At 40.1% G+C, this 12,679-nt stretch overlaps 1 protein-coding gene across 1 annotated transcript in view; it reads right to left on the bottom strand.

The window, feature by feature from the left end:
- BLTP2 (bridge-like lipid transfer protein family member 2) overlaps positions 1-12,679 on the bottom strand; it is a 258,947-nt gene that overhangs the window by 37,899 nt on the left and 208,369 nt on the right. The window contains 2 exon segments of the mRNA XM_053706196.1: positions 2,820-2,955; positions 10,182-10,292. Of these exon segments, the coding sequence (XP_053562171.1) occupies positions 2,820-2,955; positions 10,182-10,292 (247 nt within the window).

Here is a 12,679-nt window from a genome sequence, read left to right as displayed (position 1 = left end):
ACTGTTCCTGCTTGGAAGAGGAAGTGGAAGGATTTCCCTTGAAATTTCGAAAGGAATGAAAAATTACTCTGACGTCGCTTTTGTTTGTATCTCTTATCCTGAGGGAGGAAATGGCCCTTTCCTCCAGTAATGTCAGAAATTATTTCCGTCAAACCCGGTCCAAACAAGGTCTTTCCCTTGTAAGGAATCGCCAAAAGTTTAAACTTAGATGACACGTCCGCAGACCAATATTTTAGCCATAAAGCTCTGCGGGCTAGCACAGCAAAACCCAAAATCTTTGCTCCCAGTTTAATAACCTAGTAGGGAAGCATCCGTAATAAAGGAATTGGCCAACTGAAGGGCTTTTATCCTATCCTGGATCTCTTCAAGGGGAGTGTCTGTCCTAATAGAATCAGACAACGCATCAAACCAGTATGCCGCCGCACTAGTGACGGTAGCAATGCATACTGCAGGTTGCCATTGTAAACCCTGGTGTACATACATCTTTTTGAGTAACCCCTCCAATTTTTTGTCCATAGGATCCTTAAAGGCACAACTATCCTCTATGGGGATAGTAGTCCTCTTGGCTAGAGTGGAAATTGCTCCTTCTACCTTGGGTACTGTTTGCCAAGACTCCTTGATAGAGTCTGCTATGGGAAACATCTTTTTAAATATAGGGGATGGAGAAAAAGGGATACCTGGTCTCTCCTATTCCTTAGCAATGATCTCAGTAGCTCGATCTGGTACAGGAAAAACCTCCACCAAGGAAGGTACATCAAAATATTTGTTTAGCTTACTGGATTTTTTAGGATTAACTACGATCATGGTGTCGCTGTCGTCCAATGTAGCTAAAACCTCCTTGAGTAACAGACGGAGGAGTTCTAGCTTAAACCTGAAAGATACAACTTCAGTATCAGCAGGAGGAATTACACTGTCAGAATCTGAGATTTCACCATCAAATGCTACCGAAGTATCCTCCTCCTCAGGCTTCTGAGAGGGGGCATTCGAAATTGCAATAATTGCGTCAGTAACCTCGCTTAATGAATGTTTATTCTTCCTCTTACCCTTTCCCTGCAACATGGGAAAAGCAGACAACGCATCAGAGACTGCAGAAGACATGAGGGAAGCAATGTCTTGCAACGTAACTCCAGGAGAAGTTAGAGAGGAGTGTAAAATTTGGGACGCTTGAGGAGAAAGCTGCGGCATATATTGAACATTGTCATTAAGACTCCTGAACAGCATCCGCCTTAGAAAATGTTGGCTCAGAAAAAAGTCTATCCCTATAATTTAAAGTTCTCTCAATACATGAAAAACAGAAAGGGATTGGTGGTTCCACATTGGCATCAATACATAAAGAACAATTTACATTTTGCAGGGCCTCTTGGTCCATTCTGACTCACAATGGATAACATTATCAAATAAAAGGTCTAAATGTTTTAATAAAAATTTAAACAGAAAAAAAAACGTTACTGACTTTGCCATTTCCTTGCTCTAACGTAGGCAAAGAGAATGACTGGGGTTGGAGGGAAGGGAGGTAATATTTAACAGCTTTGCTGTGGTGCTCTTTGCCGCCTCCTGCTGGGCAGGAGTGATATTCCCAATATTAATTAGATGATCCGTGAACTCATCGTGTCATTAGAAAGAAAAATGAAATACAAAATTATCAGACAAACGAAAAGGTAAGTATGTAAGCAAACGGTCAAAAACAGAATGTTGTGCATAATTAGAAAATACGGGGTGATAGTACAAGGTAAAGCTGTGCGAGGGTGGCAAAATAAAGTATCAACATAATACCTCATGCTTGTTGGACATTGCAAAGAAAAATCTGGAAATACATACACAAGGAAAGGATGCACAGGGCATAATAAGCATGATTGAGATATATCCAAGACAGTTTATAGCTAGTAAGTGCAGCAAGGAAGCTAAATAAATATTAGCAAGAGGAGCAGGATACAATGAAAGACAGGACATTATCACAACTTAAACGCACAGGACAAAGGGGCCGATTTATCACTGCCCGAATGGGGCCGTATACACCTGTTTCCGCATGAGCCTTCAGGCTCACTGGAAACAGTAGTTAAGAAGCAGCGGTCTTAAGACAGCTGCTTCTTATCTTGTCTGCTACCTCTAAGGCGGCGGACAGCAATCCGCCCGATCGCATACGATCGGGTTGATTGACACCCCCTGCTAGTGGCCGATTGGTCGCAAATCTGCAGGGGCCAGCATTGCACAAGCAGTTCACTAGAAATGGTTGTGCAATGATAAATGCCGACAGCGTATTCTGTCAACATTTGATAAATCGGCCCCAAAGTGTGACATAAAATTGTATTGTCAAAAGAACTATTCAAGAAAGGAAAACTAGCTCCTATAAATAGCATTGAATGGGAACACTTGTGTAAATATATCAGGTGTTACATTTATTAACCCAAAGCAACTAAGCAGGCAATAAAAATGTGCAAAGGAGGAGATTAAAGTCACCAAGAAGTAGTAGCTCAGTAGTATGTGTTCAGACCTACTGGCACCAAATAATGCCCAGAGCTGTTAATGAATATAGTGTATTAACATGAGAAGAAGCAGAGGGAAACTATTTAATGACAGAGGAAGCCCATCTGTAGCAGAGAGTCAAGCGTGTAGTTTTAGATAATCACAAAAAGATTACAATATGTAGAGCAGAAATTCTTCACACATAGCAAAAATGAAAACTAAAACCACAGAGAAAGGGGGAAGTTTTTCCTGCTTTGCCTCTACTTACATAATTAAATAACCAATGAAACTGAAACGTGAGATTACAGTCTAAAGATGTTCTATATGACTTCAGGAATAAAGACTCCTATTCTCACCTGTAGTAACAAGTTTGGATTTATCCTCCTCATCACCGACTTCTTCCTCCTCCACACTGCGCCCAGGGAAAAAGAAACCCATCATCCTGTGGAAGAACTGATGAGTAAGCTGGATTGTAAGAGGCACCACATTTACCTGCACCAAAAAGGAAAATGAGTTAGCTTTGGATGCAAACTTGGTATATGTAATTAGATAAAATTCTTTTTTTAATATTAAACAAATGTTCATTTTTAACTATGCAATTAATTAGTGCAAAGTGGTTAAATATACATAGTTAATGGGATAATGTCTTCCCAATGATCCATTTTACCTTCTGAAGTGTATTTAATTGTTTACAATTAAATTTGTCATTTGAAAAGAAAATTTATGCTTACCTGATAAATGTATTTCTTTTTTGACACAATGAGTCCACAGATCATCTTAATTACTAATGGGATATTCACCTCCTGATCAGCAGGAGGAGACAAAGAGCACCACAGCAGAGCTGTTAAATAACTCCTCCCTTCCCTCCCACTCCAGTCATTCGACCGAAGTTAGGAAGAGAAAGGAAAAGCCAAGGTGCAGAGGTGTTTGAAGTTTACAATAACCCACAACCTGTCTAAAAGAACAGGGCGGGCCGTGGACTCATCGTGTCAAAAAATAAATACATTTATCAGGTAAGCATAAATTTTCTTTTCTTTTTTAAGACATGATGAGTCCACGGATCATCTTAATTACTAATGGGATTCAATACCCAAGCTAGAGTACACAGATGATACGGGAGGGACAAGACAGGGAACTTAATTTAGGAAATCCTATTTTAGTACGTAAAACTACCTTATCTGAATGGAAAATAAAATAAGGAGACTCATACTGTAATGCCGAGGGCTCTGACACTCTCCGAACAGAAGAAATATCAACAAGAAATAAAACTTCCCAAGATAACAACTTAATATCTAAGGAATGCATAGGCTCAAACGGAGCCCCTTGAAGAACTCTGAGAACTAAATTCAGACTCCATGGAGGAGTAACTGGTTTGAACACAGGCCTGATCCTGACCAAGGCCTGTCAAAATGATTGTACATCTGGGATTATCTGCCAGACGTTTCTGTAACAAAATAGATAAAGACAGAGATTTGACCCTTCTTGGAGAAAAGACAAAATTCTAGGAATCCTAACTCTACTCCATGAGTAGTCCATGGATTCACACCAATAGAGATTTACGCCATATCTTATGATAAATTTTTCTAGTGACAGGCTTAAGAGCCTGAATCATCGTCTCAATGACCGACTCAGAAAAACCCCCGCTTGGATAATATTAAGCGTTCAATCTCCAAGCAGTCAGTTTCAGAGAAACCAGATTTGGGTGAAGAAGGGACCCTTGAATTAGAAGGTCCTTCCTCAACGGAAGTCTCCAAGGTGGCAGAGATGACATGTCCACCAGATCTGCATACCAAATCCTGCGAGGCTAAGCCGGTGCTTTGAAGATCAGCGATGCCCTCTCCTGCTTGTTTCGAGCAATGACCCGAGGAAGAAAAGCAAACGGAGGAAAAAGCTGGAGAACACTTCCGGATGGAGTTCCCACTCCCCCGGATGAAAGGTCTGTCTATTAAGGAAATCCGCCTCCCAGATGTCCACCCCTGGGATGTGGATTGCCAACAAGCAGCAAGAATGGGCCTCTATCCACTGAATTATATTGGCTACCTCTGTGATCCCTAAGGAACACTTCATTCATCCCTGATGATTGATGTAAGCCACTGACGTTATCTTGTTTGACTGGAACCTGATAAACTGGACCGAGGCTAACTGAGGCCAGGCCAGAAAAACATTGTATATCGCTCTCAGCTCCAGAATGTTTATAGGAAAAACAGACTCTAGCTGAGTCCAAACCCCTTGAGCCCCTAGGGAGCCCCAAACTGCTCCCCACCCTAGAAGGCTGGAGTCTGTTGTCACAATCACTCAAGATGATCTGTGAAAGCAGGTTCCCTGGGAGAGATGATCCAGAGACAACCACATTGAAGAGAATCCCTTGTCTCCTGCTCCAGTAGTATTCGAGGAGACAAATCTGTATAATCTCCGATCCATTGCCTGAGCATGCTTAACTGCAGAGGTCTGAGATGGAACCGAGCAAACAGGATGGTGTCCATTGCCGCCAACATCAGCCCGATTATCTCCATGCACTGAGCCACTGAAGGCCGAGGAGTGGACTGAATGACTAGACAAGTATCGATAATCTCTGATTTCCTGACATTCTGTCAGAAAATTCTTCATTGATATGGAATCTATTATGGTTCCCAATAAAGTTACCCTTGTGCTTGGGACTAAGGAACCCTTTTCCAAATTTCCACCCGTGAGATCCCGAGAAGGATAACACCATGTCCGTGTGAAATCTTGCTAACTGTAAGGATGGCGTCTGGACTAGAATGTCGTCCAGATAGGGCGCCACTGCAATGCCCCGTAACCGAAGCACCACCAACAGCGCTCCCAGAGCCTTTGTGAAAACTCTGAGAGCTGTGGCAAGACCGAAAAGAATAGCCACGGACTGGAAGCGTTTGTTCCAGAAAGACAAACCTTAGAACTTGTGAATGGCACATGAAGGTATGCGTCCTTTAAATCCACTGTTGTCATAAATTGACCCTCTTGGATCAAGGGAAGAATGGAATGAATAGTTTCCATCTTGAAGGATGGTACACTAAAAAAAATTGTTTAGACTCTTGAGATCTAAAAAGTGGTCTGAAGGTTCCCTCTTTTTTGGGAACCACAAACCGATTGGTATAAATAACCCAGACCCAGTACCTGTATTTGAACTGGAACAATCATTCCCAGGTCTGAGAGGTCTCCTACGCAGTGTAAGAACACCTCTCTTTTTGTCTGATCTGCAGATAATCTTGAAAGCAGAAACCTGCCTCTGGGAGGAAAACTTTTGAAATCTAATTTGAATCCCTATTTTCTATTGCCCAGGGATTCTGAACATCTCGAACCCAAGCCTGAGCGAAGACGGATAGTCTGCCCCCTACAAGTCCGATCCCGGATCGGGGGCATGTCCTTCATGCTGTCTTTGATTCAACAGCAGGCTATTTGGATTTTTTTTTATTTTTTTTCCGTTGAAATTCTTTAAATTTCAAAAGAGATTATTTCCGTCAAGCCAGGTCCCAACAAGGTCTTCCCCTTGTAAGGAATCGCTAAAAGCTTAAACTTTGAACATACATCCGTAGACCAAGGCTCTAACCATAAGGCTCTGTGAGCTGGAACAGAGAAACCTGAAACCTATGCTCCCAGTTTGATAACTTTAAGGGAAGAATTTGTAATAAAGGAATTGGCCAATTTAAAAGCTTTTATCCTATCCTGGATTTTATCCAGGGGAGTTTCTGACTTAGTAGCATCAGACAACGCATCAAACCAATATGCCGTCGCACTAGTGACGGTATCAAAGAACACAGCTGGCTGCCATTGTAAGCCCTGGTGTACATCCCTTTTCTAACTTTTTGTCCATAGGACCTTTCAAAAACCCAACTATGCTCTAAGGGTATAGTAGTTCTCTTAGCTAAGCTGGAAACTACTCCTTCCACCCTAGGGAATGTTTGCCCAGCCTCCTTAGCTGAGTCGGCTATGGGAAACATCTTTTTAAATATAGGGAATGCGGTCTTTTCCATTCCTTATAACTTACTGGACACACTAGGATAGAATACACAGGTAATGTACTTACTGTGCGCACTAAGATAGATTACACCGGCAATGTCGGAGTCGCCCAGGGAACTTAAAACCTCTTAAAGTAACAAATGGAGGTGTTCAAGCTAAAAAAACTGAAAGAAAAACAACCTCAGGATCAAATAAAAGATATTATTCCATCTGAGTCTGAGAATTCTCTCTCAGATAATCCCGAAGTATCTTCCTCTTTCAGGTAACAGGGAAGAACCATTCAGAATAGTAACTACTGAATCAATCAATTTTCTATTCTAAATGATTGAAAACAATTCCTCTAGTAATGTTTTCTACCTTGTGGGAAAAACATATAATGCATGAAATGCAGAGTAACTCCAGGTGGAGTGTGACAGGAAGCGCAGGGCACTGTATATGGGCCATAAAGTTTAGTGGGACACTATAGGAGAAATTTGTGGCATAGATTGACCATTGTCAACAGACTCCTAAACAGCAATCGCCTTAGAAGGAGTAGGTTCAGAATTTTTAATAAAACTTGACACATAAAAAAACGTTACTGTCTCTTTAATTTTTAAAAAGTAACTCATTTTTTGTGTGCTCTTGTTCCATCCTAAGTCACAAAGGATGAAATAAACAATAAACAGCTGAAATTCTTTTAACAAAAATTAACAGATAAAAAACGTTACTGTCTCTTTAAATTCTAAACTGTAACTTTTTATTTTTATTTTTATTGTGCAGAACAAACTGAAATAGTACACAAGTAATGCAGAAACATGCCTCAGCTAAACCTTGCTGAGGTGTCCATCTGCCCTTCTAATATGTTTTTGTGCTAGAAACATAATATAACATTAAAAAAAAACAACAGAACTGCAGAATGTATTAGAATTATTGTTCTTTTATTCCAGTTGCTGCAAAGGGGAGACTGATTGAAGGTAATTGCAACTAGTTTCATAACGGATTGCGATCAGCAGGGACCCTATCATATGCTCTAATAACTGAGTGCATTATGATCCGGAACATAGCTGCAATCTGTGACCACTATTTACAGTGTAAAGAGTCCTTCCATTTCCGACAACGGAGTTAGAGATTAGATTGCACAGCCCAAATTGGTGCCACCCGTAGATCCGCCCATCATGGGCGTCGCAATATCAGGCTCTCTTCTCGATATGATAGAGCCTTAACTCACTAGGTGCGCAGCCCAAAATGGCGCCACCCGAATCTCCGTCCATTATGGGCGTTACAATATCAAGCACCCGGTCGCCATTATCCTAACTAAGATGCTTAACTTACTAGGATAATAGAGTTAATATAACAACCATTACGCCACTGGGAGCAAACGAACCAAGAACCTATCTGGGGGCAAATTTGGCTACCACTTTGTATATAGTGGCTTAGCCAAAAATATGTGACCAAAGAGTCTCCGTTACTCAGGAAAAAATAACTTTTTATTTTTGTGCCCAATAAAACCCCCCCAGAAATAAGCCACCATCTCCTCAGCCCCAGTGCCTACTATAAAATGCTGTCACTTTGAAATCACTCCATTTAATGTATAGGAGTTATATCCCATTAATAAAGTGCTTCACTCATCTGAGATTTCAGACCCAGAATAAAAAAGTAAGCACTTACCTTTGTATTCTGCCCGACAGCAGGGCAGCTCAGCAGGTTTAGGAAGTCCTCTCCCTCCCATAAGCCCTGTGGATAAAGATAAAGCCTGAGTCATCTTACTTAGGCTATCAGGATTAGAGCAGCATAAATGTATGGGAGGCGCAGTGAGAATTATATCCCACAAGTTCCCATTGCTTTAAAGCCACCAAAGCTCTAATGAAGAAACTGATATGGACTACGGCTACAACCTAGAACAAAGCAGCACAATCTTGCACTACTTTAAAAATAATAAAATCTTGATTGAAGAATCTATACTAACACCTCACTTTACCTCTTCCTAACACTAACGTAGGCAAAGAGAATGACTGGAGTAGGAGGGAAGGGAGGAGCTATTTAACAGCTCTGCTGTGGTACACTTTGCCTCCTCCTGCTGACCAGGAGGTGACTATCCCATTAGTAATTAAGATGATCCGTGGACTCATCGTGTCTTAAAAATGAAATAGCTGTTTTACCTGTTGAAACTGACACCTGCACTAAAAATTTCAATGCTGCAGTAATTGGTACAGAAAAGCAATACATGTAAGCGCCAGTAGAAGAAATTATACTCCCAGGTGGGGAGTGGGAGCAATAGGTACTAAAAGGTTCATTTTAAATTGTCTATACGAAGAGATTTGTGTATACACAGCGCTATGGAATTTGGCAGCGCTATACAAATAAATGATAATAATAATAATAATAATAATAATATACACAGAGAGCTAAGATGAGGACGCCTTTGTGTGTATAAAGATCTGCTCTCCCTGCAAGCTCTGTCAATTTTAATAGAACAGACTTAGCTATTTAATTTTAAAAAATGGTACATTTTCAGTTATTTCTTATACCAGCATGGTTGGGGTATAAGAAACTCATTAAATGGATAGGAAAGTCAAAATTAAACCTGCAAGATTTAGATAGAAGTGAATTTTAAAGTGTCTTAAAATTCAAATGTGATTTGTACTCTTGGTATCCTTTGTTGAAAAAGAATATGCACATATTCTACGCCAGTAGGAGATAGCTGCAGATTGGTGCCTACACACATTTGTCTCTTGTGATTAGCTAACAAGATGTGTTCAGCTAGCTGCCAGTAGTGCAATGCTGTTCCTTTAGCAAAGGATAACAAGATAATGAAGCAAATCTGATAATAGAAGTAAATTGGAAAGTTGTTTGAAAATGTATGTTCTATCCAAATCATGAAGAAAATGTTGGGGGTTCCTGTCCCTTTAAGTAGAAAACAGTTTTACAATACACTGTCCCTTTAAGGTCACGCACACAGTAAGCTCCCAATATTTTAATTTGCTTGAGATGCCTGGTAATTTTTACATACATAAGTATGACACCACTGATAGCTAAACCCTTGTAGAGGGTAAACTCATAAGAAGATACAAGCATTTATTTAATAATAAAATATTTTAAGAACTTAGATTGTTTTATTATTGTACAAGAATGTAAATTTAAGAAAGGAAAATTATGAATTCACTCAAATTAATACTCTAGCAACTTTCTAATTTACCCCTATTATCATTCTTTTTCATTCTCTTGCTATGTTTATTTGAAAAAGAAGGTATCTAAGCTAAGGAGCCAGCCAAATTTGGGTTCAGTACACTGGACAGCACTTGTTTATTGGTGGGTGAATTTATCCACCAATCAGCAAGAACAACTCAGGTTGTTCACCAAAAATGGGCCGGCATCTAAACTTACATTCTTGTTTTTAAAATAAAGATACCAAGAGAATGAAGAAAATGTGATAATAGGAGTAAATTAGAATTGCATGCTCTATCTGAATCACAAAAGAAAGTGTCCCTTTAACTGGCAGTAATGAAGGAGATAAAACAATCATACTCAAGTCTAGAGGCAAAACAGTGCACATTTTGCAAACACTATTTCAGTTTTAAATGCTTTTAAAACATTTTGTAAGCAGATCTTTTCAGAGAAGTGCTTGATTGACGATACATACTGTGCAAATAATACACTTTAACATTGCTACATATTTAGCCAGATTACAGCACAGTTTGAAACTATTATTAGCACGCTACACATTTAGTAATTTACACATATGCAATGAAAAACAAAACTATTACCTCAAAGTGTTCTTTGATAGAGATACCCCCTACAGGTGGCCGGACTTTGCTGAATATTCTCAGTGCGAGCTGTTTCCTAGACTGCCCTGGGCTCTGTGGCCTCAGTGCTACCTTTGGGAAAACAAATATTCATTGGCTTTAGGCTGAGAGTTATATTGACTAGTTCAGCACAAATTAAAATTATACTGTATACAATTCACCCTGCTTATCAAAACATTAAAGTGAATGTAAAGTTTAATGAATCAGTGCCTGTTTTTTAAACATACTCTTAAAAACAGAGACACTTTCATTCATCAAACTTTACAATGAAGCTGATTTTTTACAAATACTTACCTTTATTTTATGGAAAGCAGACCGGCGATCCTCCGCCCGCAGCTTCTGCTGCACTTAGCACAGAGATGACGAATCCGGCTTCCTCCAATTGTTGCATGCCCCCTTTGGCATCCAACTTGTAAAGGCCACACAATGATTGGAGGAAGCTGGATTCGTCATCTATGTGCTAAACACAGGAGCTGTGGGCATAAAGGTAAGTGTTGTAAAAAATCAGCTGCGCACTGGTTCATTAAACTTTACATTCACTTCAATTAAAAAAATCAAGCATCATGAAACCATTTTTTATTTTTTTTTAATTTTAAATCATATTTTATTAACAAATGAAAACAATTACAGGTAAGTTGCAACATTGGATCAGATTACAGCTCTTTTCCTATGATAGATTTGGTACCTGCATAGCTTGTCTATTAGATGATTGAAAAAAGAAAATTTATGCTTACCTGATAAATTTATTTCTTTTTTGACACAATGAGTCCATGGATCATCTTAATTACTAATGGGATATTCACCTCCTGGTCAGCAGGAGGAGGCAAAGAGCACCACAGCAGATCTGTTAAATAGCTCCTCCCTTCCCTCCCACTCCAGTCATTCGACCAAAGTTAGGAAGAGAAAGGAAAAGCCAAGGTGCAGAGGTGTCTGAAATTTACAATAACCCACAACCTGTCTAAAAGAACAGGGCGGGCCGTGGACTCATTGTGTCAAAAAAACAGAATTTATGTTTACCTGATAAATTTCTTTCTCCAACGGTGTGTCCGGTCCACGGCGTCATCCTTACTTGTGGGATATTCTCTTCCCCAACAGGAAATGGCAAAGAGCCCAGCAAAGCTGGTCACATGATCCCTCCTAGGCTCCGCCTACCCCAGTCATTCGACCGACGTTAAGGAGGAATATTTGCATAGGAGAAACCATATGGTACCGTGGTGACTGTAGTTAAAGAAAATAAAATATCAGACCTGATTAAAAAAACCAGGGCGGGCCGTGGACCGGACACACCGTTGGAGAAAGAAATTTATCAGGTAAACATAAATTCTGTTTTCTCCAACATAGGTGTGTCCGGTCCACGGCGTCATCCTTACTTGTGGGAACCAATACCAAAGCTTTAGGACACGGATGAAGGGAGGGAGCAAATCAGGTCACCTAAATGGAAGGCACCACGGCTTGCAAAACCTTTCTCCCAAAAATAGCCTCAGAAGAAGCAAAAGTATCAAACTTGTAAAATTTGGTAAAAGTGTGCAGTGAAGACCAAGTCGCTGCCCTACATATCTGATCAACAGAAGCCTCGTTCTTGAAGGCCCATGTGGAAGCCACAGCCCTAGTGGAATGAGCTGTGATTCTTTCGGGAGGCTGCCGTCCGGCAGTCTCGTAAGCCAATCTGATGATGCTTTTAATCCAAAAAGAGAGAGAGGTAGAAGTTGCTTTTTGACCTCTCCTTTTACCTGAATAAACAACAAACAAGGAAGATGTTTGTCTAAAATCCTTTGTAGCATCTAAATAGAATTTTAGAGCGCGAACAACATCCAAATTGTGCAACAAACGTTCCTTCTTTGAAACTGGTTTTGGACACAGAGAAGGTACGATAATCTCCTGGTTAATGTTTTTGTTAGAAACAACTTTTGGAAGAAAACCAGGTTTAGTACGTAAAACCACCTTATCTGCATGGAACACCAGATAAGGAGGAGAACACTGCAGAGCAGATAATTCTGAGACTCTTCTAGCAGAAGAAATCGCAACTAAAAACAAAACTTTCCAAGATAATAACTTAATATCAACGGAATGTAAGGGTTCAAACGGAACCCCCTGAAGAACTGAAAGAACTAAATTGAGACTCCAAGGAGGAGTCAAAGGTTTGTAAACAGGCTTGATTCTAACCAGAGCCTGAACAAAGGCTTGAACATCTGGCACAGCTGCCAGCTTTTTGTGAAGTAATACCGACAAGGCAGAAATCTGTCCCTTCAGGGAACTTGCAGATAATCCTTTTTCCAATCCTTCTTGAAGGAAGGATAGAATCCTAGGAATCTTAACCTTGTCCCAAGGGAATCCTTTAGATTCACACCAACAGATATATTTTTTCCAAATTTTGTGGTAAATCTTTCTAGTCACAGGCTTTCTGGCCTGAACAAGAGTATCGATCACAGAATCTGAGAATCCTCGCTTCGATAAAATCA

The sequence above is a fragment of the Bombina bombina genome, chromosome 3, assembly GCF_027579735.1.
Source record: "Bombina bombina isolate aBomBom1 chromosome 3, aBomBom1.pri, whole genome shotgun sequence".
Taxonomy (NCBI): Eukaryota; Metazoa; Chordata; class Amphibia; order Anura; family Bombinatoridae; genus Bombina; species Bombina bombina.
Note: the sequence above shows the minus strand (reverse complement) of the source record. Positions and strands in the feature narration are given on the sequence as shown.